Raw genomic sequence first — 27,864 nt, forward strand, 5'->3', positions numbered from 1 at the left:
CCAGCTAGCTAGACGCTTATAGATAAATATTGATCCCACAAGGGAGATCAGTGTGCCACAGCAGCAGGATAAAAAAATTAAAATTGGACCAAATTTTTTAGTTTTTTATTTTAGTTTTGGATTTAAATGTACATTTGCACAATGACTGAAACTTGCACCACTGAAGGAACAATGGGCTGTGAGGTGAGTTCCTTGATCCCACAGAAACGTCCAGATTGGAGATTTACTTATCTGGATGATTGAGCTAAGATGTGTTTATTAGTTTGTCAGCCCGAGTACAGACAGCTGCAATAAAAAGCACCATCTGATAAATGTTTACCAGCAATAGCTTTAATCACTCTTGTCTATAGCTACCATAAATCAGTGTGATATGCATAAAATTTACTGATTTGTTTTTGTTTTTCACTCTTCCACACTTTTACATTGCAGTGTTAAAAATCTGTTTACTGTACTTTATGGTCAAGTGGTCCAATTTTCACAAATTGTTGAAAGTTGTTTATTTTAATTTGTGGTACAATTAACTGAGCCATGAGTGTGTGTGTACAGGTGGCTTTGATCACACATCTGTGTGACGTTTTCAGAAAGTGGTTTAAAAATGTTCATTCTTTTATATCCACTGGCTTTGGTTGTTTGGACCAGGTTTGGGCTTATTGCAGAAAACAGTTTTATTAAAACAGGAAGATTTTGAAAGATTCAGTGGAATACACTTTTACAATGTCAAAATTTCATTTCTTACAGGGAAATACATGTAAGTGAGCCTGATAATTGTATTATTATTTATTTTATTTTATCATTATTTCACAGACTCTGTTGGAGGGCTTAACAGGAGTTTCAGTTTCCACATTCAAAATGTTAGCATCAGTATCTAAATCTTTTCTTAAAAGTTTGGGCAACAATGTAATACGCTTACTCTGGAACACAGCCAATCCAGAAAATGTAAAAACACATATGCTCTTTCTTGGCAATCTTTATTAAATGAAATGACCCATAAAGTTGGGCATTACCCAAAATATTTTCTATCAAATGGAGAACGATTTTACAAAGAAAACCAGATGTTCTATGCCTACACATCTGTAGGAAAAGAAATAGTATGAAAATACATTTTCAACTTGCTTATAAAATACATTCGTTTACAATCCAATAGATTATGGTATCAAGTGACAGGCAATTTAACAGAGAAACATAAAAGGTTAGGAACTATTAAGGTCAAGACACATAATGAAGGGCTGATATTTTAACGCAGTCTTTCTGATTTCTTCTCAGGTCTGATAACGCTGGTACTCGCCATGACGGCTCATAATTCAGGATTACATTATCGTATTTTATTTCACCTGGACAGTGATGATCATGTTACAGCTCTGTGCCCTGTATACGTGGCCAATAGAAAAAAATGAGCTCAAATCTGTTTGTTTCAGTTTATGCTGTCCAAAGCTTTAGATTACACTGAATGTATTTAACTGGAGAAAAAACATAATGGGCAAAACTCACACTTAATAATGAAAAAAGTTAGTGCATGTTAGACGTCACATATGTACATATAGGCTGTAATTGCCTTTAATAAAATACAACAAGTTTTGATGGCTCTGCAGTGGAAACACACGGAGGGCTGTTTACATATGAATTATGGTTAATTTGCATATGTAGTAGCTTGAGGTTCCTGCATAGCTGTTGGTATGCACCTGAATAGAGTTAGCACATGCAAGTTAAGCCTACGCTTGCATGCATGTTTGGTTAACTGTGCATGTAAATATGGACGTACAGAGAATCTTTTTTTCTCTTAAGAAATACAGTACTTTTATCCCTGGATTCTAAGTTGACAGCCTGTGCACATACAGTGCACATGCATACCCTGCGAGTGTTTAGTGCATATTGCTACATTTATACAAAGTAACACGTGTGCCGGATTGGGCGGGGTCATCTGAACAACAAGAGAACACAGAGAAGGAAAAACAAGAGGCTGGAAGGTGTGTTCACAGAGCCAGAGGAGGAATGAGTGTGACGGTGCGTGTGAGGAGGACAGTTTGTGTAAGGCTCCAAACAGGTAGCGTAGGCCATGACATGTGCCACATAATTCTGCTCCTTTACACCATGGAACAGGTGAGCCATTGGTCCTTTGGCATAGATGGCCACATCCTCCCCACCATGTGTCTCAGCATCCAGTGGCACAGCAGCCTGCTGCATGTACTCCTCATCATCTAAACAAAAAAAATGTGTAGCCAATCACCAAACAACCTTTCAGAATAAGTAGATGTTTCAGCGTTTCCATTAATTCACCATGATGACCTTATACACTCTACCTTACTTACAAATTCATAAACTGTCATTGGGATAAGAGACATACATTAGATTGCACTATTATCACACTTTCCTCATGTATCCTGTGGCACAACTGTGTTTTTCAAATCCTCTGTAATTTATTTAATCAAACTTAATAATATAATTTTCACAAACCAGAAAGGAATCTAAATCCCTTTGATTCAGCGACTAACGCGAAGCAAAGCGTGTAAAAATACCCCCAGTGGATGTATTTGGAAAATGACTGCAGTCTTTGTTTTGCTCTGGTTAAAGGGGCCTTTTAAGCATTGTGCAAAGGTTGAACCTTTATTCTCTTTTATCTCTACATCTCACAAAAACTTTTTGGCCTCATACGCTTACATTAATCATATAGATGTTGACTTGCAGGGGATAGGTGCCAGGTGGGCTGAGTGTACACTGGTTCCCAGAACAAGTATATTAAAAAGAGAAGGCATTTTTTTCACCTTAAGTTACACACACTTGTTCAATGACAAAAAACACACAGTGTAGGACAAGGAACATTGCTGTTAACCTTCCAAAGTACAGGAGACCTGTGCAAAGAACTAAACAGAAGACAGAACCATGAATCCGTAAATAAAATGACCATCATAATTTATCTCTGCTCCCTAGAGAAACATGCACAAGCCAACCATAACCGCATCGCTTCAAGGTGTCTGTGTACACATCAGCACAGACGAGTGCCACAGCTGAAAGATATTAATCTGTACTTACAGTAATCCACCAAAGTGATGTTCTCTCTAGTTCCATTTATATGGACGTAACCCGGGCCATTGGCATACAGGATGCTAGTGAAAGGCATTTGGTCGTCAGCTTTCTTTGGGGCTAATCCTGAATAATAAAAATAAAAAGAATGTAGGTAAGGAAGAGGCTAGTTCCAGTATTCTTCACAAGTGGTCCGTCTGCACCCTTTTTTTGTTTTACCCCTTTTTTCGCCCCTTGTACTTTTAATTTCACACACCAGGGCATGATTTTCATGCTAGTTTGAACCCACAATGCCTTCACGTGGCAGTGCTTTGAGTCATACCAAAGATGGGGTTTCCTCGAGCCGTGTTGCCACCAAAGGTGAAGACATGAGAGTGGTCAGCAGTGACCACAGTCAGTGTGTCTGATTCTCTGGTGAGCTGTGCAGCACGATGAATGGCACGGTCAAACATCACAGCTTCTGTCAGTGCCAGTTTGGCAATGCCATCGTGGTGACCGTGATCGATTCTCCCTCGTAACAGATAACAGAAAAGAGATTTAGACATTTAATATTTATTTCATTGTCTTGCAACTTAAGGAATTAAACCTCATTAAACTGGATCCACAAGCTAAATAATTAAATGAGTGTGCTTGCTGAGATTTTACATTACAAAATTGTTTTATTGCACTCATCTTCCACAAACAGGAAATATCCTTTTGGATTTTTCTTCAGTATTTGAATAGCCTTTTCTGTCATCTCCACAATGGATGGATCACGCGTGCTATTTCGGAAAACCTCAAATCTCATGTCTTTGGGCTCAAACAGACCTAGAAGCACGAACAAACAAGAAGAAAATGTTCATGTTGGACCAAAATGAATAAAAAATATGCAGCAGCACACAGCAATGTTGTGGTTAATCCAAACTGTCAGTTAGAACAAAAAAAAAAAAAAAAAAAAAAATGGAAACTGAAAGTCAATTTCAAAATATGTTAGAGCTGAACAGCTAAACCTTCTGACCCCGTCTGTAGAGTTAAAATCAGCACTGCAATCTCAGATCATTAATATGAAAATCTATCTAAGAATTGGTACACTTGCTCATTTAAGTTATATATAAGGCAGTTAACAGTTTTAAAGAAATAATTGCTAGCTGCTAGTCAAGCCTTCTCTGTGATGGCTTGTTTTAAAAGTAAGAACACCTTTAAATGCAGCAGATCTAATTTTCTAAATTTATCATACAAGTGGGTAATATGCATAACATTGATAACAAGATGATAACACCTCTGAGCTATTGGCGGCTGCATTGCTGTCATGCACACTGTGTTGTTTTATCACCAAAGCAGTAAGAGATGATACTAGTCAACATCATAAGTATTTACATGTCTATAAAGATTAAAGTTGGGTTAAGTGGACTCCTCTTCTTTCTAAGGCATTTATAAGATTTAATAACTTAGATATATGTAAACAGGTTTATGACTAAATTTTTCCCTACCTTTCTACCAATGTTAATATATTTAATATTCTGCAGTAAGTCTGTATCTGCTCATTAGCAGACCCAATATTAGTTACCCACCCATGAGTCGGTCAGTATTTTTAACATTTATCTCATCAAACTCCTTCCTGTGCCAAACATAGTGTGATTTCTTGTTCTGAAACACAAACCAGAGGAAACGTGACTCTGTGAGCTGTCGTGGGGGAATTGAGGAAATATTTGCACAATAATTGTCAATAATCCTACTGGTTTAGCCTTCAGCCACACATCAATGAGGTTCCTCTTGTCTTTGCGGTCCCCCTTGCGGGAGTTGGAGGTAGGGTACTCTGGGTCTGGGGTGCCTTTTGGAGTCATGTACATCCTGCCTCCACCGAGAATCACCTTTAAAAAACAACAACAAGCAGAACCACAAAGATGTTTGGCTTTTCCAACTTTCCTCATATTTCTTTGTACTGACCTTAAAGTTATTGTTAATTATAATCTGACAGGATAATCGAAATAAAACGATAAAGTCATGAACTCTGGAAATCACAATGGAAAATAACTGGGAACACAGAGTGCTCATTTGTATATGGCAATTAAAGATAGGCCAACAAGATCAATTCCATTATTTATTTATTTATTTATTTATTGCAATTTTATAGAAGGTGGTGCAGCAAAACAGGGTTCTAACAGGGCTGATCGAGCTTACAATCTTTGCTTTAAAGTGTTCGTGTACTGCTCTCATCAAGTAGAGTCATATGAAATTACACACACACACACACACCCTGACCTCCACTTCTGAGTTGCCTACAGATCAAGTATGGACTGTGCCTGAACGGACATACAGAACTCAAAAGAAAAAAGTTTGGTTCTTTGTAGAGCGTTTCCCGCTGGGCGGTGCCTCACAGCCCTCTGCCTCTGGGAGTGACCCTTTCAACAATGGAGGCAAGAGGTGGCCAGGAGGCCTGTTTAACAGGTGGGTGCAGCCTGATCTATCTAGTGAAAGTCTAGACAGACCAGGCCAAGATTTTAAACGTCAGGGCATAATAAAAGAATTATCTGGTCCCTACCAATTTATATAAAAGTATTTAAATAAACCCTATTATATAATAGCTACACTGACAATTGATGTTATATCTTATTTGTTGATTGAAAAGAGCCAAACAATTTTTCTTTCTTACATCAATGTCAACATTGGTGACTAGCTGGGTGGCAATGTCGACGCAACCATGTTCGCGAGCACTGGAAGGCAGATCTGCATCACTGTACCAGCTGCGGCTGACAGAGTGGGCGTAGGCGGCTGCTGGGGAAGCATGCTGGACACGGGTGGTGGTCACTATTCCTACTGATTTACCTGAAAAACAATAGAAAACTGCAAATGAAAAATGGATAGAATACAGTACATCCAGGAGTTCACACTACCGGTCAAAGGTTTTAAAACACCCTAATTCTTCCAGTTATTGCTGTTTAAGTTGTTCAAGTCCAATGAATAATTTGAAATGGTACAAAAGTAAATAGTGAATTGCCAGATGTAAAAAAGAAAAAGAAAAGAAAAGAAAAAAAGGTAAGATTACCCAAAACCAAAAGTAATGTACTTTTCAGAATTATACAAAATGTTTTGTTTTCATGGAACACAAAATGGGTTAACAATTTAAAGCTGTTCGGCAGCAGTGGAGGTTGATGAAGCCTTAGAAGCTGGTGCTACTAAGTCCTACAGGTGTTCCAACTTTTCTGGATTACTTACAACCCCATCTGTCTGCATAAAAGTGTGTTGGAACACACTGTGGTACCATACCCTCATGAGCATCAGTTGAACAGTATTGTACTACAGAAAGTAAAGTGTTGCTACAAAATGGCAAGAAATAGGCTATTAATAATGGAAGAGAGACAGACCATCGTAACACTTCAAAATATAGGTCTTTCCCACAGAGAAAATGCAAAAAATGTCAATGTGTCAATGAGTACAGTTTCCTTCACCATCACAAGGCACTCAGAAACTGGGGCACACTCTGTCAGGTAGAGATCTGGCAGACCCAAAGCAGCAACTGAATCAGAGGACAAGTTTCTGAGAGTTAACAGGTTGCATGACAGACAGCTCACAGGACAACAGCTTCAAGCACAGCTTAATAGTGGTTGCAGTAAGCAAGTCTCAGTTTAACTGTGAAGAGAAGACTTCGAGCTGCAGGTTTGACAGACGGGTCTCAGCAAGAAAGTCTAACATATAAAATGAAATCACCTCTTTCAAATAAATTATCTTGTGTTCTGACACCATTTCTCAACCCCTGAGCCCCTCACACAGTCTGTGTACCAACTTTTATTTTGGAATTAAAGCATAAAGATGATTATTTTTATGATACAAATTATATTTTTTTGTGTACTTTGTACCAAATAGTTTTGGAATTTGTTAGAAATGGGTTTGTGTCTTCTTCTGTGCCAGAGAACTCCAATTCTAAGAACTATCTGTTTTATTGGTGACAATGGTGAGATGATTTTGATAGAGGGAGGTGAGATTTGGAGTTTTCGAGCAGTTACGCTCATAGAATTTGTTGTAGTTACTGCTGTCAACACTACATTTGTAACAGTACAACACAGTACACAATACATTATCTCTGTGGACAGGTTTGATGGTTCCATGTTTGTTTATTTATTGATAATTATAGAAGAACAATTTTAAAAAATTGCCTTAAAAGAACAATCCACTTAATGAACACCTTATCATGGTGGGGTGGTTTTGGTGCCCTAGTGATCTCCAGCAGTTATGTTATTGGAGGCAATTTGCCCCCATCAGGGTCTCCCAAGGCAATTTAGTTCTAGTTGAGCAGCTAGACCAGGGGTCAGCAACCTTTAGCACCCAAAGAGCCATTTGGATGCGATTTCCACGCAAAAGAAAACACTGGGAGCCGCAAATACTTTTTGACACCTAAAATGAAGATAACACTGTATATATGTATATATACATATTTTTTACCTTTATGCTTTGTGTGAACAACTAAGGTGTGTTGCTTAAATCCATGAAGTGCTACAGAGAAAATTACATTTTATTTATGTAATTAACACATTTTAAACTCTTAAAGCAATATAACAAAAGGAAAGACACCCAGCTGAACTAAAATGATCCATGTAGCAAACAAAAACTGTTGTGAGCCGCCACCTTTATATCACCTTTGGACTTTTGGAGCCTTGACCAGATTTTTTAAAAAAATAATTGGAAAAAAAGCACCATGCTGCTGAAAAATGAAAAATAGGCGGACGCACCGGAGCGGCACCAGCAATCACGCCTCGCCACCTTAACGTCTGTGCTATCTATGCTGTTGTGTTGGTATGTGTCGGGCTGTGAGCTTTAACACCGGATGTATGTGTACAGCAACCGTGTGTGAAAAGTGGTCAATAAAGAGATGCTGAAAAGCATGTTCATGGAAACATCGTCGGGTCTGCCGTGATATGTTTACAATGGGACTTCTGCTCCTGAACCTCTGCGCACAGCGTCTGCAAATCGGGGCTGTACGAAGTGACTTTCATCTTTACGCAGGACTGTAAGCTGTCATATATGAGGCGTGAGCGGTGTTTGTTTTTAATATAGTTCACGGTGGAGAACAGCTGCTGACATAATGTAGATCCGAAGATCCATAATTGGCTTACCTGGGGTTGAAAGTCTCAATAAATGCACGGCGTTTTGGCGGGTACACCGGCTTCCACAAGTGTGACGCTTATTTTGAGCGATCAAAAACTAATAGAAGTTAAAAAAGAACTAACATAAATAAAATACACTTCAGCTAATTACTTAAAAAAATAATTTATTTTCCCAAACCACGCGGAGCCGCACTAAAAGGACTAAAGAGCCGCATGCGGCTCCGGAGCCGCAGGTTGCCAACCCCTGAGCTAGACTATGTGTAGACCTCTATGAAGAAAACATTAGTGGTCTGTGTTACCTCAGCCATATTTGGTTTACCGGGGCCTTACCCTGCAGCCAAGGGTGCATTAAACGATTTAGTATATCGACACATGATGCAAATAAACATATATGTGACAAAAATATAGCAAACTCAATCTAATGTTGTGACACGACAACATTAGCAAACATTTGCAAACAACAATGCAAATTCACTTGAAACATGCACATGCCTTGACAGACAACCCTGCACAAATTGCATGTCATAAAGTGACCACAGGCACAAAGGTCAAGGCAGATCAGCGTGGGTGGTTCTCCTAACTGTATATATATTTTTTGAACGTTGAATCGTAATTGGCAAGCAACACTGAAGTAGCTTGTCAGATTATTGCTTTATTCCACATATTTTATTTTAAAGCATTACATATCTTAAGATCAGAAAACAAACTGGTTGACCTGTCCTTTACACAGCAAACTCACTACTTGACCAAGCAATCAACTGTCTTTACCTTGTGCTTTAGCGCGCCGCAGAACTGAGTAGACCTCATTACCAAAGGTGGTGTTACACTCGTAGGCCACCGCTTTAGCGCTGAGTCCTACTGTCTTTGCATTGGCCTTCACACCGCAGTGGTAGGCTGTAGCAGTGCTGGCACTGTCTGCTACCTGCTTGTCCACACTGTAGGTCTACAGAGTAGAAACAAAAACAGCATTAAAACAGGATAGCATCAAACACAGATGGACCATGTCATTATTTTTAGAAGTGAAATCTGCACATGCACATTTGGGGAGCTGAGATATTTTATGCATTCACTGCATATTGAAAGTAGCATTTTTGCTTCTCCCCTGAGAAAAATTGCTTGAATGTGCTTCATGTTCTAATGTGTTAAGTTGAAATGACTGTCACTTAAGTTGCAAAAGTTTCTGGGGATGATCTAAAAGATGGAGCCAGCTAGAATGTGTTATATCAGATATGTTCTCTTTTTGATTATAGGTTGGGATATCAGAGGCACCAAAGACACTAAACACTGATTCCTTCTTTCAACCACACAGTGATTTAGGGATTATGTTCAATCCAGGATGATGAGTTTAAATCTGTGTTCACATTTTCTACCACAGTGTCAGCATTTTCACTTCAGCTGTTGATTGCATTAGGATTTCTTTTTTCACGTGAGAGTTTGAGTGGCATGTGTCATGTTAAGGGAACGAAGCATGTGAATAAAAAGACACGTTCAAGCCCCTGATCAGCCTTCCTTATAAAGGGGTATTCACCTGCAGTGCAAATCTGTCTTTGTCTCTATGATAGTTCTACTTCATGTCTCTGTACTGATTTACCAGGTGACTGTATTTCTACCATAAACACACACTCAAACACACACGCACATTTTACAAGAATGTGAGTGAAAGTGGGGAAAAATTCAAAGGCCACAGAGAAAAGGTACGTTTCTGTGAGCTGTTGCTAACCTGGAATGTGTTTTGAAATTTGTGTGAAAATTCCCCCCTGCTTTGTCACTTTCTTCACCAGGAGGAACACCTTTTTTAGGATAATGTAACAGTAAAATGCAATAATTTTCAAACACAGTAAGAAATGTTTTACTGCAGGTTTGAAAATACAGAGCTATTTACTGGTTAATATGTATTCCAACCTTCCAAGGAATTACATAAAAGCATTTTTCCTAGCAACCAACTGACCAACTCTAGAGAAAAAAAAAGTTAAAAAAAAAAAAGAACATTAGCTGTAATGTGAGTGGATACAGTTCAGTACAGGCCACAGAAGAACAAGAGCACACATTGGAAAAGTTACTCTACTTCTCATGAGTGGAGAAAGCAACTTAGAAGAACTATTAATAAAATACAAAATGTAAAATACATTTGAAGTGCAGCTGAGGTTATAGGATGACACTTTACTGGCTATTTTGAATTTCTTTCTACACATGAATAATTAATTGATGAATAATAACTGATGACCTGCAGGTCAGCAGTGCTGTTTTGTCACCTTAGAGAGGGCCACGTATGGAAAGGTGTCCATGGCTAGTATCGTCTCTTCTCCAGATCCACCATCCATCTGACCTCGCAGGATTCGAGCTGCTGACACTGTGGACACGCCCATTCCTGCGAGACAGTGATTGACGACCAAAGGTCACTGACGTGGTCAGTCTACATTATACACATTCACTGGACATTTTATAAGGTTGATAGTAAGGGGGCTCGATTCCCCTTGTTATTTCTTGAGAAATGCCTTAATTGTTCATGGCACACATTCAAAAGGTGATGGATACATTTATACATTTCAATGAGACTGATTCTTAGTCACCAGTGTTTAAATAAGAAAATGCCGAGAGGAGACTAAGAAAGAGTTTTGCATGCAACACAAGAAAACTCTAAAGCAGTGATACCTGTTCCTCATATGTGTACTTATTCTTTGTTGTGGTACTTTACTGTTCTAATGAAAAAGAGCTCAAAAGAGCTCATTTTAAGATACATTTTTTGCCATCCTGTATCTCATTTGGCATATTCTGTTAATATCTTAGAGCTTTTTCCAGGGGTAAGAATGTTTATGTTAGATTATGTTTGAAATCAGGTTGTAATCTTAAAGTCAATCTTATAGCTTTGGTTTTAGAGTAATGTACAACAATTGTAATGTCATTTAAACTTCCAAACTGCCCTTTTCTACACAAAACCATTAAGGGTTACAGTGAAATTTAAGTTTTCCTTTTGTTTCATTGCACACTAACCATGAAAAGGACCCCTTAGTAAGCAGAGGTTTCAGTTCATTTTTATCTATATGTCACCAAATTACAACAACAATCATCTGGAAGTGAGAATGTTAAGTCACAAAAATGGTATTACAGAAAGTAATGTTGCAGTTTAGAATAAATCAAATGACTCAATTAACATTTTTGGTTCCCTTTCAGTCGATTCACTCGGTACAACACATAAGTATGGGATATCACGCCCTCGCGTGTCCTGGCTGAAGAAACCTTTATTCATGCCCTTAAGGCAGATGACGTGTGATGACACGCGCACGACCCCGCCTGCACATATAGCCCCTGTCATCACAGTCATCCCTCAGTTCGATAGCCGCTCTTCACCAAGCCAAACTGCTCAGTGGGGCCACCTTGTGTTGTACCTCGTTCCTCTCCTTCAGGGAACAGAAGTTATAGACATAACTATTCGTTCCCTTTCAGTCGATTCACTCGGTACAACACATAAGTATGGGACATATATACACGCCCCGCAGAGCAGCCACCGAACCGGAATCGGACCACCATATCCTTAGTGAGTGGTAGGCGCATGGCCCCCGCCTGCACATATAGCCGCTGTCATCACAGTCATCCCTCAGTTCTTACGCTCTTCACCTCGCTGAGAACACCTCTGCTGAGTTGGGCTAGCTAGCTGCTGGTAGTTAGCTCCATTGTCTGCCGACTTGAACTTAGCTTAACTGCCCCTGTTGGTGTTAGCCTCCACCACGCAGTTGGTGTGTAGGCTGCCCGCGGAGCACTAATTTCAAGTTTTTTCCCGTGCAGCATTTTGCTTTGCGTTTTGGAATGGACTCCAAACCGAAGCGAGCAAAGCAGAAATCTTCTGTTCGCCCCTGTCCTCAGGGATGCAGTTTCTCTTTGCACGACAGCGACCAGCACGATGCCTGCCCTGTCTGCCTGGGGCCCGAAGCCTGTGCGTTTTGTCGCCAGCTCCGGCGCTCGACCCTGGAAAGACGGGTGACGTTTGTGGAAAAAGTGCTGGGACGCTTGGCTGTCGCACGGCATGACCCTCTCCTTTCCGAGTATGGAGCCCCGGCTTCATCCGAGTCCGAAGACGAGGATTTTCCGGTCGATGTCCCCACAATTAGCTGGGCTGACCACATGGAATATGTTGACGGGTTAGCCGATGACGAGCCGAAACCATGCAGGAGCGCTGACGGGCTTCAGCCTGGGTTGAAGCCCGCCAGCGCTCCCTAGGAAAACGATGACGTACTGGACATTGGCCTGGATATCCATGGTTTGTCGGAGGATGAGCAGGAGAGTTCATTGTCGGCCCAATGTGCCGCCGCTGCTACGCCGGTCGGCCACGATGACACCTCTCTTTTTTTCCCTTTTTTGCCGTGCTGCTGAGAAGCGTCAGGTGGACTGGCCCTCTCCTCCTGCCTTCCCATGTTCCCAGACTTTCTCTGCGAGCTAACAGCATGGAACAAACCTCTGTCTACCCGCGTCACTGTGCCCGGCTATGGACAGTACAAGGAATTGGACGGCGCCGAGGGGGCTGGCTTAGCTAACCCACCCCCTATGGAGCCGTCTCTGGCTGCTTATCCCATAACCATGGTGTCGGCGGCCCCGCAACTCTGCCGTCCAAGTACTGCAGATTCTCTGCTTCGCAGCTGGAGAAGATTTATTGGGCTCAGGCCGGCACTGCTCACGCCATGAGCTCCGTCACCATGCTCCAGACGTACCAGGCAATGTGCCTGGTGGTGCTCGGATCGCTGGTTCCTGATGACATCCCGCTGGCACCTCTTCTTAACGAGGTCAGAGTCGCCACAGATTACATCCTCCGTGCGTCTCGCTGTGCAGTGCTCTCCCTGGGCAGAGGGATGGCGTCGACAGTAGTGGCGCAGGGGCACCTGTGGCTGACCCTCTCTGACGTCCCGGATAGGGACAGAGCTATATATTTGGACGCGACATCATCCCCAGATGTCAGCCCAAGCCCAAGCCCGCAGTTAGCTCTCACAGGCCCACCGCTGCTCTGACGACTGGCAAGAGACCGGCACCCACTGCTGAAGTGAGTGTGCCGCCAGCGAGAGCACATCCTTTGGCATGAGCTCCACGCCAGTTGGCCTGGAGCAAAGGCCCACCCTCGGGCCCCCGGCGGGATCCGACACCTCAGCCTCAGCCCTCCTAGCTGTGGTTTCGAGTGGAGAAGGGGTCCAGCAGCAGGGAGACGCTGTTTTTATCCCTCTGTTGCCGCACAAGAGGTGCCGCTTAAGTTCTGTTCAGGTTGTCAGCCCCAGAAGGCGCTGCACTTTCCTAACACTGTCTCCCAAGCACAAAACTCCTGCACACAAAATGCCTCAGGTCACTCCCTGTTCAGGTGTGTTAAATGTTCAGGTGACCACATAGAGAAAAGGTGCCTCCAACAAAATGTATGAATGTACATGTTTCCATGTTACAATCAATAAAGAGTGTTGTTTATTCTCAAACAATCACAAATGCTCAGCCTGCAGGCAGAATGAGCCAGGTCAGGCAGGTGATGCAGTCCCCTGCAGACAAACTGGGGGGCGACAACGCCCCGCCGATGGTGCTGCAGGTCAGCCGGCTGGCTGCTCACTTCCCTCAGTGGCGCACTTGTGCCCCCTCTCCGTGGGTGCTGCGAACCATTGCCATGGGTTACCGGGTCAAGCCGCCTCGTTTCCAAAGAGTTGTAAACACGACTGTCAACACCAAGGCGGCCATGATACTCAGAGAGGAAATAAAGGCGCTATTGCAGAAAAGAGCAACACGAGTGGTCCCCACTTCGGAGACAGACAAAGGTTGGTACAGCCATTATTTTGTTGTTCCAAAAAAAGAAGGAGGGCCTTGTCCCATCCTCAACCTGCGAGTCTTGAACACGTATCTACGAACGTACAGGTTCAAGATGCTAACACTCAGACAGCTATTGAATGCAGTCGGCCCGGGAGATTGGTTTGCAACAATTGATCTAATAGATGCTTATTTTCATGTGGCTATACACCCGAAACACAGGCAGTTTCTGAGGTTTGTATTTGAGGGCGTAGCCAATGAATACTTAGTGCTGCCGTTCGGGCTGTCGCTCGCTCCTCGCACCTTTACGAAATGTGCCAAGGCAGCGCTAGCGCCCCTCAGAGAGAGAGGCATCCGCATCTTAGCCTACCTAGACGACTGGGCTCTCGTAGCTTGCTCCAGAGAGCAGGCAGAGACACAGCTGTCGCTGGTTCTGTCACACATTCAGACACTGGGGTTCTCTGTGACACATTCAGACACTGGGGTTCTCTGTGAACTTTCAAAAGAGCTCGCTAATCCCGAGTCAGCAGATTACTTTTCTCGGTTTGAAAATATGCTCGCTTTCCAGCCGCGCATGTTTGTCGGAGCACAGAGTGGCCGCGTTTCATCGCTGCCTCGCTCAGTTTCAGCTGGGAAGCAGACTGCGTTTCCAGACGATATTAAGCTTGTTGGGCATGATGGCATCTATGATCACCGTGGTGCCACTTGGACTGTTAAAAATGAGAGCGTTTCAACGCTGGACTCTCTCTCACCGTTTGTGTGCATCGCGTCACCTCCGGAGGAGGCTGCCGGTAACCGCGTCTTGCATGCTAGCTCTCCGTCCTTGGAGGGAGCCCAGGCTGCTGCATCAGGGCTCTCGGATTGGGAGGGTGTTGTTTCGCAAGGTGGTGTCCACAGATGCTTCCCTAAGAGGGTGGGGAGCGCTTTGCGAGGGTGCATCAGTGAGAGGGATCTGGTCCGCAGCCCAGCGCGAGCTGCACATCAACCACTTAGAGCTGTTAGCAGTGTTCTTAGCTCTAAAGCATTTCCGTCCAGTCCTGGATGGCCAGCATGTCTTAGTCAGGACGGACAATTCAACAGTGGTGTCTTACATAAACAGGCAGGGAGGAACATGTTCTCTTCCCCTGTTGAAGCTGTCTCACTCTCTGCTGTTATGGTGCAGTGTTCATTTTCTGTCTCTAAGAGCCACCCATGTCCCGGACCACCTGAACCTGGGGCTGGACCTTCTCTCCAGGGGGGGTCCTCTGGTGAGAGAATGGAGGTTACACCCTTAAGTAGTGGCTCAGATTTGGGATTTATTTGGCAAGGCAAAAATAGATCTTTTTGCTTCCAGGGTAAATACTCACTGCCCCCTGTTCTTCTCCATAATCGACCATGATGCACCCTTGGGCATGGACGTGCTAGCGCACCAATGGCCAGACGTGTATGCATTTCCCCCAGTGGAAATGATATCTCCAGTTCTAGAGCGAGTGCATCGGTATTCCCTCTCTCTGATTCTAGTGGCCCCTTGGTGGCCCACAAGGTCGTGGTATGCGGAGATAATCAGCCTTCTAGCAGCAAGTCCTTGGCCCCTTCGGTGGCTCATGCTGTCCTTTCTGCTGGGTCTACCACTCACTAAGGATATGGTGGTCCGATTCCGGTTCGGTGGGGCGTGTATATATGTCCCATACTTATGTGTTGTACCGAGTGAATCGACTGAAAGGGAACGAATAGTTATGTCTATAACTTCTGTTCCCTGAAGGAGAGGAACGAGGTACAACACAAGGTGGCCCCACTGAGCAGTTTGGCTTGGTGAAGAGCGGCTATCGAACTGAGGGATGACTGTGATGACAGGGGCTATATGTGCAGGCGGGGTCGTGCGCGTGTCATCACACGTCATCTGCCTTAAGGGCATGAATAAAGGTTTCTTCAGCCAGGACACGCGAGGGCGTGATATCCCATACTTATGTGTTGTACCTCGCTCCTCTCCTTCAGGGAACAGAATGTTATTGACATAACTATTTGTTTTATTTACTATTATACCTTCTTTTATCAGTCCTCTTACATCTATGTCAAAGTGTGTACAGGCTGTATTGAGGACACTTCCTTGACTGTTAAGCTCACCCTTTAAACATATAATATCTGTGTGAATTACTTACTTAAATAAGCAAGGAGTTTATGAGTTTTCTCAAAGAAAAGAAAAAAAACTCACAATATGTGAAGTTCCAGCTCAGTTTACCCAAATGCGTACTTTCTCTTCGTCACAGTGCTTTTACAACATTCACAGTAGCTCAGGTAAAATACAATCATCACACAGACAGGAACAGTACTTTAACATTTCAAGTTCCAGTCGAATCTTTTAGATGATGTGAACCATCCTTTCTTGTATTATGAATCAACCTTATGTAAATCACTTGTACTTTATTTGAACACAATAAGGGAGAAGCAGCTCCTCATTAGCTTCTGTGATGCATTTACTTCACACACCTTAAACTAGATGTTAGAGTTGTCACAGTTAACATTTCTCATGTTACCATGTTGTATTTCTAAAACCCAGCCTCAGTGTATGTCCTGTAGACTCTCAAATGGAAACACCAATATCTAGATCTAGATATTCATAAATTTCACCAGACCAGCTTTAATCCTAAGCTTTTGTTGTTTTTATGTGTTACATAAAAAAACGTTAACATTTTATATTTTCAAGTGAAAACACAGTGACATGTTTTGTTGAAGAAACAGTCTGTCTTCTAGTTCTCAGAGGTTACCGTTAGTTTTTCAAACACATTCGTTTTCATTTCTGTCTACGTGGTTTTTATGGATAAAGTGATTTTCAATAGTACAAGCATGTTTAACTTTTTGTTGCTCTCCAGTATAAATGCAGGAACTTGTAGGCTTTATTTAAACTGTCACAATTTACTAAGCAATGTCAAAAACAGGGTTGACCCATGACGCATCTGAACACTCCTGGAGAAGCCCGAAGCATTGTACCTCCTTAACTAAACAATCAATTTGTTGCCTGTTTTTTGCTATGGTGCCTACAAGTTTTCCTTTGCTGCTGTAAGCCCTTTACCATTGTATTTAAAAACCCTACTGTGGTGCATTTAAGTTTCCCTTAAAAGTCACACTCATAAAATTAAGAACAGGCTTAGGGCAAAGCAGGGCAGGAGAGATGTGTAAAGAAAACTCTGCTCACCGACCACCCAGAAATGCGACTTGATGGGTATGATTTAAAGCAGATATTGTTTGTCTTTAACACAAAAAACATTCTCACATCTTTGTGCCTTTAATCAGCTTCTCCCACCAAAACTGATTTAATCCCTCACCAGTCATAAAAGTAACAATTAATGGCAGAACAATTTCCAGCCAAATCTAATGCAGATGGAAATTATTCTCAAATGTCAATAGCTGCCTGTAGATGTTGCAGTGTCAGATTACAGCGCTACAGAAGGACACTTTGTTATCTCAAGAGTGGATCTTTAAGGTGGCGCCCCCACTGATGTTGATACTCTAAGATAACTAAGTTATCTTAGAGTATCAACTAATGTAGCAGCATAGCTAAAAGACAACTGCTAACAACAAACAATGCACTCTAAAAGAAACAAATGGCTCTGTAAGAGCTGTGCGAAAGAAAAAAAATGCACACTTTTGTTTGTGTTTGACCTTTTTATCCGATTTATTTCTTTTTCTTTAGATGAAACTACATTAATCTCAGATGAAGCAGTGCTATGCTGCTATGTCAATAATGGGAATTCCATTTGAAGTTGGAAAGTGGAATTTCCAAGTTCCCAGTCACAATCTTCGACTGGAATGCTTCCTCAAATCAGAATTTCAACTGAGAAAGTCAGGACGGCACGACTAACCCTGATTTAATGATCCAAGATGGCGGATGTGCATAGGAACATTAGTAAAACTGTAAAACTTGTGATCTGTAGGATCACTGCTATGTATTTGTAACTCACTACATAAACCTCATGCATACATGAATGTGCTGGGGCAGTGTGTTTCAGGGCAAAAAACAAGTATACACAGTAAACAAATCTTGTGTTTACACACAGTAAACAAATCTTGTGTTTACAAACAGTAAACAAATCCTGTTTTTCCTCGCTTTTCCGAAATGACTACTGGAACGCAGCTCCCAGCTCTGACATCTGTCTTCAGAGGTAAATGCAGTACAGTATAAGCCTCTTACACAGTTTTGTATCATTGCATCTGGGTTCTGGTACTTAAACTGTGTGACAACAGTGGCAAGAAAATATCCCCACACCATTATTCCATCACCAGTGTCCTGAACTGTTGATACAAAGCAGAATGGATTCATGCTTTCATGTTGTTTATGCCAAATTCTGACCTATCGTCTGAATCTTGCAGCAGAAATCGAAACTCATCAGACCAGGCAGCACATTTCCAATCTTGGGTTGTCAAAAATCGCATGTAAAGACTGTAGCCTCAGTTTCCAGCTGGCAGCTGACTGGAGTGGCACCTGGTGACACCATGGCTGAGTGGGTCACACACCAGATACATGAATGGCTCTACATTGCTAAGGAACAAAGCAAATACTTATTTTCCTTGATTTTGTGACTTTCTTACTGGAACATCTTAACTCAGGAGTGGGAGTCACTCTAAGCCCACCATCAAACGTCCAGGGTAAATGGAACACAGAATAATCCTAATAAATACATTTGTGAATCATTGTTTCTGGGTTTGAATACTCTAACTGTGTGACAATGCTGCCATTATAAGGTCAAGATAGAAATTATAACATTGCTAATTGTTGCACTATTAAAAAAAAAACAAAAAACCCAACAACAACAGCATCGCTGATGTCTGACTTCCAATAAAGACCTCTACTATTGCATCCTATCTGTGAAAAGGCAAAGGTGCTAAACTGTGACACATGTGTGCCTGGTCACAGTGGACTGGAAAGAATTTTTTTTCTGCCAAACCAACTACCAGCTGTTCTCAGGATGTGGATCTCAGTGATTTTGTTCTTTTCCTTAAAATAAAATCTGAGTTACGGACACAATGGAAGATTCATAAAAATACAGTTTTAAAAGTGGCCCAGTGCTTTGAATGAGATAATGAGACAAAAGATTTTCATTGCCTCCTGTACACTGATCACACATCAACATTAAAACCACTAACAGGTCATCCACATCCCCCACCTGCAGTTCGTCGGTCTTTGACCAACGTGACCAACCCAACAATCTAACAACCATTGACATCAGAAAGAAAAAGTTCAGGAACAGCTCGTGGAGCACAGCAAAGAGCCAAAGGCTTCCAACCTCCCGTGATCCAAAACTTGATGGAGCATCTCTGGGGCAGACCGGAGCAAGCCTGATTATCAGAAGCCTCACCTTTCAACCCACAGGAATGAAAGGATCTGCTGCCAACACCTCACTGCAAGACAACACAGCCTCTGACCTGTCAGCGCAGGTAGTGTTAAAAAATGAAAATCGGCCATTTAAAGTTTAAATGTCTATCACAATGCTACACCAACATATGTCTGTACAAGTATTTTTTTCCACCTATTCTATATTTCGCCCATAAAGTTCCAAAGCACTGCAGTCAAGCTTAATTTTCCCAAATATTTGAACCATATTTGTTGGTAATTGCTGAATGATATTTGATCCTTCTGTTTAGTCTTGGCAAAAAAAAACACAAGAACCCCAAAACCTCACATTGCTTGCCCACTTTGAAAACAGTTTTATAATTATGTAGAAATACTGTTACATCATCCACTTTTTGTCAGTGAAGTTGAAAGTAATGCATTTTCTACTAAATCTTTAGCCACAGCTGTGCCAGCACTGAATGCTGGTTAAAATTGATTTCTCAGAAGCTTACCGTCACCCAGGAACAGGATGATGTTCTTGGCCTGGTGCTCCCGAGGACGTAATCTGAGCGCAGCATCCAGTGTCGCCCTTGCTTGTGCATCCCAATATGCCGGCTCTTTCTCAATCTCATACAGGGCTGCTCCATAGAAACATGCATGGAGAAAGAATGAATGAGATGTAGGTGCAGTCTTGGATATGAGTAGATCTCAGAGATTTACAGGTAAACAAGCAGGCATGTGTGTGGGGCTGACTGTTTAGGGTTTGTGCGTGGGGGGGTTTCCATGTGCAGAACTTCATAAGAATTCATGTGTGTGCGCGAGCACACATTTTTCTCTCTTTAAGGTTAATGCCCTGACATATGCACATGTACTTTACCTTGATTCAGACAAGAAAAACAGGTTTCTTAAAAGGTGTCAAAGTGATAAAAACAGCCTTGAAGGCACTTTGATATCTATCCATTCATGCTCACGGAGAAGCTCTAGGGGGGAAAACAAAGCTAAAAAAGAAAATTCCTTTTGCCACACACTAAAACAAGGAAAGACAAACAGTCCATCCCAAAGTTTACATAAACAAGTAGACACGGACAAAAATACACTGACACCAGCTTATGTTCATCTTCAGCCACTGGCACCCACACACCTGCATTTTCAAAAGCAGTCTGTCTTTACTCACAGTCCCAGTTTGAGGTTACCTGCTTGAGTCTGTGTGTCCATTTTCCTCCCCACAAAGTGCTACTAATATCCCAACCTCAGGCAGCAATAATAACTCTGACGTCTCCTCACCTTGGCTGTCCATAGCGGCCCGGCTGGCAGGCATCAGGATGGGGCCCAGCAGGATAACCAGGAGACTGGGGACCCTGTAATGTGGTGTCAGCATCTCTGTTCCACACGACCTGGAAGCTGGAGAAATTGACACAGGCTTTCAGTGCAGACGTAAAGGCAGAGGAGGCACAGGCAGAGAGTGTGGCTGCTGAGACCTCCGGCCCTGCCTTTATAAAGCCCCGCTGGGTGTGTGTAGTAAGGAAGGGCCCAAGCCAGCTCATAGGCTTAGAGCCACAAAAGAGGGACGAGTGAGTGTGAGAGAAGGAGGAAGAGCAAGGGAGAGAGACAGAAAAAGAGGACCACACAGGAGCTGCACAGCATCATAGAATAATTCTTGAAAATGCACAAACCCCATTTTATTTTATTTTTTATTTTTATGATTTTAAATGTTACACCTTTTTTTCCCCTCCCTTCTGCAGTACATTTCCCTGACTCCCCTGTTTTGTGTGTGATTGTGATAGAGATCTCAATTATTCTTTGATGTGGTATGTGCCTTCTGGATCTTTTTAAGCTGCAGTCCCTTTAACAGAAGGAAAAAAAAACCCCAAAAAACTATCAATTTATGCTGGCATCCATCATTTTACAAATCATTACTGTGTCCCTTTCAATTTCGTCCCCCCACCAATCTCTTGGACAAACACTCAAAAAAGAATGAAAGGGAACAAAGTCCAGCTTAGTCTTGAGAACATCATAATTGAGTCTTGATGTCTTCTGTTTTTTATGTCAGGAAAACGGTCACATTTCCATTTCCCTCCCCTGAATTTTTGCATTTAAAAGACCCCAATATTTTCCCTCTCTGGCTAAGTCAACTTGGCCCGTTTTTCTGTGGCAAATGAAGCAGGGTTAGCATTTTTCTTCTGTGAGGTAGTGGAGCCCGACTGCAGAATGAAAATGTCTCCTCTCTTCTATGCAAACACAACAGTTAATGTGTGAAATGAGGTGAGCTGGGCCAACTTTGTTCCGCACGGCCAGAAGCATCAAATTCCCGGTGAACAGCTCCCGCCTTCTTGAACGCGGTGTTGTTACAATTCTTCTAGAAGATCACTGCTTTCTGCCAACCGCTCATGCGTTGCCAACATTGGTTTGCAGTTAGTCACATGTGCCTAATCAAGACTGCAATAAAATCATAAAAGCAATCTGGGTAGAGAGGCCTCACATGATGTAGCCCACACCACATGAACTGGAAATACCAGTGGCATGTGCAAGAGCAGGAAAACTTGTGTGAGCATGTCTGAGTATTCATTTGTTATGGGTTTGCCCCAGAGAGAAAGTCTAGCTGGGAAAGTCAAATTAGTGTAAACACCTGGTAGCTGCTTAGGACTCAGCATGGATCATCCATGTATCAAGTGGTACTTTAGCCTCTTTGGGAAACAGAGAAAAGCACAACAAAAACAACTCACTTCTGCAAGAGAATAATTTCTTTGACATGCAACATTGTGATCCGTCTATTTCAGTGTTGCATGGAGTATATCTGGACTATTCGCTACCTTTAAGGGTAGGAAGTTTGATACGTTTCATTTAACCCAAGTAAAATAGTCACAGGAACTCAACTTGGCTTCTGCTGAAGAGTGAGTATACACGTATGTGATATTTATAGCATAGCAGATGGTGACTTGTGCACACATTGAGATCATGTATCAGCGGAAACTGTGCAGCAGGGTGGCCTTCCTCCATTGCGTGGTCTGTTTAAACAGACCTTCTATCCTTTCTCTACAAGGAAAACAAATCTCCGCAAATCTAAAAAGAATCCATCTTCTGAATAATAATTTCTGTTTGTCGCTGAAACAGTAGTATTGTTTATTTTGAATTTATATCAACTATGAAGAGCTAACATATCTTTCTAATGGTGAATATATCTTCATTTAGAATTTCATGTAACACTGTAGTTTTTTTTTAAATGTATAGAAAACTTGCAGTTTCATGCATACCTCTTCACACACACACAGCTCTTTAATTTCAGCATCTGGATCCTGGGTCAGATTCCCCTGAAACGTCCCTTTCCTCTGCTTTGAACACGCTGGGGTCTTTTAATGTATAGATTGCGTAAATTACAGTGATTACCTAGACTCTGCCATTCAAGGATTGGGGGGGGGGGGGGGCATGTTTGGGTTCAGGTTGTTGAGGCAAGGATGTATGTGTGGGTGGTGCCAGACCACCAAACCGCAGTTCTAAAAGAAAGAGCCCAATCGTTCCTCCTGACTTTTAAAAGACAGCATTTAAAAGACCATTTTCAAGATGACACAGTGATAGAGGAAAAACAGCCTGGGCCAAGGATATTGATGGTGAAAGCTGCAGATGCTTGAGAGGACATCTTTAAAAACAGGACATTTAATAGGAAAAGATGGAAAAGACAGACTGGCTGCCAGATCAGAACTTAAAGAGGACAAAAACAGCACTGCTGGAACAATTAAACTAAGTCTGCAATGATGCTTGTGATCTGTTTTGGCCGTGTCGCAAATATGACCCCCCCGCCCCGCCCCCGCCCCTTTTCTTTCTTTCTTTACTCTGAGCACATACTCATAGAGTGACATCCATGAAACAGATGAAGAAGAGATCTGGATCAATTTAAGAAGGGAACATAAATGATGTAGGCCATATTTATGAGCAGGGCTGGTGACTGGGATCCTATCTCAGAATAGTTGGAAGGCTGGCCATAAAATGTTTTATTGCTGGCATGCAACTGAATTGGAAATGGGGAGTGGAGGGAGCAATGAGAGGTGAAGTCCCCCAAGACCCGGGTCCAGGCTTAAGACAGCAACTCGTATCAGCTATGGCAAGATGGTGCTACTTCAACAAGAAACACTGACAGCTTTGAGAAGTGCGTGCAACTCTGTGATGTCAGACCAAAGAAGTCATAACATAGAAAAACAGTTAATTACTTTAAACCTATTCCCAGGTGTATAGCACCACTTTAACTGCATGCACTGAAAACTGTATTGCACGATGTCATAGAAATAATGCTTTCATGGGCGCTTGGTGACCACATCAAAAATGTCCTAATGATCGTTGGTTTGCTAACCTTTGCTCTGCTTCTGGCTCCCTTAGCAACATCGCAAACACACGCACACACACACGCACACTCACACACACACACACACACACACACACACAAAACCGACTTACCTGTGCAGCAACATCTATGGAGAAGAAGTATAATTAGAAACAGTATCATTTTGACTCAAAGCCTCAAAAACGTCTTCAACACCCCCACTCCCCAGTTTTCTCCACTTACTTCTTCTTGCTGATCCACTTCCTCGACCTTTGCCTCTTTCACTTTCTCTAAACACCAGGTGATTACAGTCTGCCTCTTATACTGCCTTCTGCAACAGTGGCTGATTAACTTTCTTTCTCACTGCCAGCATATCCAAAGACATAATAAATAACCGATGCAAAAATGAAAAGCTATTTCTCTTCCAGCACTACCATGTTGCTGCCTTGGCCTGAATCTTTTGTATGAGGCAGATGCGGAGTGGGATAAGGAAACACACTTGTTTGGACAAACACACATAAATGCACTCACCTTCTTACCAGTTTACATCAGAAACATCCATCAAATCAGAGAGCCGGGCCTGTTTTCCCTCCCTGCGCTGCCCATCTTTTCTGTCTACAATGGACTGAATCAAAGTCTTTTTCTCTCTTTGTGTCCTCTGTGGACACATGATTGTCAGCAGCTCACATAGGTTCAGGCTTTGTAGTTGGCTGTGAGGAAGAGCCTGAGTTGGTTTCAAAGGAGTCAAACTGGGACAAAGGGTTTAAAGAATAGACTCGAATAAACAAGTGTGAGGATGCTGTATGTTGCAAAGACACGAATATGTGCTAATGAGAGGTATATTTGATTGAAAACAGCCAGTATCGGGGAGCGCAGACAGCGTGGAAACCCAGAGAGAAACATTTGTATTCAGGATTGTTGAGCAGGTCTGAGGGGAGAGAAGATGAGTTCTAATCAACACGACTGTGGTGTAGGCTACCTGCCTCACATTCCTTGCCTCCCACTCAACTAAGCACTCTGCTTACCCTAGATACACTCCACATCAAAGAGCCCTCATTACAGAAGCGATCACACTTGCAGGGAAAGAGTCAGGGTGCGAGAGCAAGAGAGCACAGAGGGAGGGAGGGAGGGGAGGGAGGACAGGAGGGCCAAGGAAGAGCAACAACGCTCAGAAGAAGCAGAAGTATCATACAAAATAAAAAATCAATTCCAGCTGCGTTTTTCTTCAGCTGGCAAGACCTTGAAAAAACACAACAAACAGCTGCTGAGAACAATGTGCAAAAAAAACCAAAACAGCTTGAAAAATCTTATTCAAGCATAAAAGAAAGTATGTGAAGGCCAAGAAGATTAATTTTAATAAATCCAGAGTCCAGTCAGCGCAGTCAAATAGCATAAATTCAAAGTCAAGCTCCAGCTCCTCTTGGCTTTTGTTTTTCCTTTTGAAAGTGGTCCAGAGAGAGTTCCCCTTTCCCCCCACGGCCACCCAGGCATGATGCTTGTACTTGTGGGAGAACATTGTGTCAGTCGGTTAGGTCAGGCGACTCCACGACTGGCGCTTGAGGTCAGACGTAGGTTTATTTTTCTAGGCAGGCCCCTGCCAAAAAACATCCTCTGCAGTATCCTCAATATTCTCCAGGTGCTCACCAGACAGGGAATGTAAGCAGCACCAGAGGAGACTGCTTCTTTCGTTCAGCTTGTAAAGAGACTTTTATTTCTGTTTTACAAATTGACCATTTCGGTTGAAAGCTCACGCGTGGATTAGCAACACAGAAATTTGTCGCTGACATTTCTTTTTTCGGGGCTCACTCGACCACCCAGGGGACTTCATGCACTGATACATTTAAAACCCTTTAAAGCAACTCCTCAGAGTTTCAACCTCTGTCATTTATTTGACCTATGGAAGCAATTCAAGAAGTGTAAACTTTCACTCAGAATAAAATATTGCAGAGGCTACACAAAAATTCAAAAAATATAAAAAAAAAACCGTATCATTCTGTCCGATCCTTTTAGCACCACTAACATGCTAAAGTCTGCAGTTATTATACAGAAAACAGCTGCTGTTATGTATTGTAGATAGAAAGGGAATAAGCATCTTGCTAAAGCACTCTTCACAACCCTCACTCAGCCTTAGGAGGAAAAAAAAACTGCTCATACTTAAACATTCAGCTGCCCCCAGCCCAATTTCCAGATTCTGGTTGGGAGGAGGAGGGGGGCTCAAAGAGTCACCACAGTACTTTGTGTAAGGCCACAGTTTGAAGCTCAGTCTTTGCCTTGTTTTGGTGCCACAAAGTCGTGAATAATGAATCTGAACGCACGCAAAAGCTGGCAAATGAATCCGAGTGTGAGCGTCCCAGCAGAGGACAAATTGTTTCAGTGTTTTGTTTTCAACTGCGCTCATAAACTCACGACACGTTGCCAAAAGTTTTTTAATGACTTCATAATGGTGCATGCATAAAGGCCCATTATTCATCTAATTTGGAGAATTTCATAAAGAGATGGCAACGTAACCCTTCTATTTTCTGCACATTAACCTGTTGCACTTTATTATTATTTTAGTTCAAAGTGGTTTGTGTGCGTTTGGGTATTTCTTTTTTTGTGTCGTTATCATTTTTGGAAACATATTGCATGCACTGCCACTCTTAGATATGCTTAAAGAAGATACCCGCAAATTATCAAATTATATGGCATGTTTTCTTTTTAATTCCCATTTTTATTTAATCTTTATTTAAAAGTTATAAAGTGATAATAATTTGTTTCCTTAGGGAAAAAAAATTATTTTACAGCTTTTTACTTTTACTGCATGGAGATGAGCTTGTTTATGACAGAAGACTGAGCAAAAATCGATGATGAGCCGAAACATAACAACCCCTTATATTTGGAACACAGATGCTAAAGAACGTGTAAAATGGAATAATAATAATAATAAATGGATGAGATCAGTCATTGATTTTAACTGGAATAGTTTTATCATCCTCAATGAAATGGTACGAAGGACATGTGGAATAATCATAACTGTCTTATATAAAAATGAATCATACAATAAATTTATATCCAACAGAGGAATCCCCCATCCTTGACTTTATGATTTCTTCCAGTAACTCAGATACGCAATTATAGTATCAGTTTTTTTAGAAGTGAATACATCTTTGACAATTTTCTCTTCATCACAGAGTAAAATCCTTTGACCCTCATACTTACAGTATGTATTGGGTCTTTTATTTGTTTAGTTATCTGTTCTCACCATCAATTTCCATTCAAGCAGACTGTGAGAGTCATTTTGTCTTTTCCACTAATTAAATTCTTTGCATCTTCCAGTGGCTTATTTACTGTAAAGTTTCTCCACAGATCTGATCTCAAATAGCCTTTGTTTTAAATCTCTCACTTGAGGCAATAAACCAAAAGAGATAAAACCTGTTCCTTTGAAGTGTGTGTTAGCCTTGTTAAATAACTGATGCTTCTTAACGGCAAACCTTGAAAAGAATCACAGAGGTTTGCTGCAAAAGCTCAGATAAAGACTATCCTTAGAGTGAATATTCTACTGCTGTTAGGACCATTTTTCACATCATTTTTAACATTTTTAAATGTTTGAGGCATAGCTCTCATGAGCCATGATTGTCCTTTTTATTTTTTTTAGCATGTATACCAATAACATGAGCAGAAAAGTGAGTCAACCAAAATGAAGACTGGTCTGAGAAATAAAGAGCTTTGTGTTATTTCTGTTTGACCACAAGATGGTGTCACTCCTTCCACTTTCCAAGCTATTTCTTCTTCATTTGAAACAATTATCATGGTCAGTCATTGTTTGCGTTCTCAAGAATCAGTCTTGAGTAGGGATGGGTATCGTTTAGGTTTTATCCGATACCGGTGCCAAATCGGTACTTTTGAAACGGTGCCGGTGCTCAAACCGGTGCTTAAAGAATGGAGCACACAAAATTGGTCCTAAAACCTCTCATGTTCAGCTGGTTTTTTGTAAAAAGATAACAATGTTAGCCTTTTCTGCAGCTTTGGGGCATATATGGTATCACTCTTGGCTGGAAGCAGTGCTTAATCAATGGAAAAAACACAAACTTTGTCCAAAAACCTCTCATGTTTAGCTGTTTCCCTCTTTTTCTTTAGTCATTTTAGCCTTTTTGGCCAGGGTGAAGGGAGTATCTGCCATCAAACAAGAAGACAGCCGCATGTAGCTATGATGGTGTTTGCTAGTTCACCTCACATGCATTAATGTAATAACGTGGTACGTAAATTACACATGAACAACATTAAGCTACTCACGCAGAGAAGAATGGCTGCTGCTGCCATCATCATTTCTGCTACACTGACAGGGCTAGGGGCCAGGACTCTCCTCTTCGGGGTTTTTGGGGGATATTGCTAACTCCGGG

At 42.0% G+C, this 27,864-nt stretch overlaps 1 protein-coding gene across 1 annotated transcript; it reads right to left on the bottom strand.

Annotated features, from left to right (window-relative positions):
• Positions 1-951: 951 nt before the first annotated feature.
• On the bottom strand, positions 952-20,651 carry alpi.1 (alkaline phosphatase, intestinal, tandem duplicate 1). Its single transcript, XM_082506870.1, has 11 exons — positions 20,458-20,651; positions 19,686-19,811; positions 10,352-10,467; positions 8,868-9,042; positions 5,651-5,823; positions 4,734-4,868; positions 4,569-4,644; positions 3,691-3,825; positions 3,341-3,532; positions 3,028-3,144; positions 952-2,195 (listed from the first exon to the last, which is right to left on the bottom strand). The coding sequence occupies exons 1-11, from the start codon at positions 20,549-20,551 to the stop codon at positions 1,915-1,917; spliced, it is 1,620 nt and encodes a 539-aa protein (XP_082362996.1). The 5' UTR covers positions 20,552-20,651; the 3' UTR covers positions 952-1,914.
• Between the last annotated feature and the right edge of the window lie 7,213 nt (positions 20,652-27,864).

The sequence above is a fragment of the Aulonocara stuartgranti genome (genome assembly GCF_965226115.1).
Source record: "Aulonocara stuartgranti genome assembly, chromosome: 15".
Lineage (NCBI taxonomy): Eukaryota > Metazoa > Chordata > Actinopteri > Cichliformes > Cichlidae > Aulonocara > Aulonocara stuartgranti.

What these genes read in the sequence shown, in the direction of transcription:
- alpi.1 (XM_082506870.1), bottom strand. Translation starts at nt 20,551, where the DNA reads ATGCTGACACCACATTACAGGGTCCCCAGTCTCCTGGTTATCCTGCTG. An exon ending in GGCCGCTATGGACAGCCAAG is followed by an intron (nt 19,812 to 20,457) that starts GTGAGGAGACGT and finishes TCTATGGAGCAG; the next exon opens with CCCTGTATGAGATTGAGAAA. An exon ending in TGTGGCTGAAGGCTAAACCA is followed by an intron (nt 4,645 to 4,733) that starts GTAGGATTATTG and finishes TTTGTGTTTCAG; the next exon opens with AACAAGAAATCACACTATGT.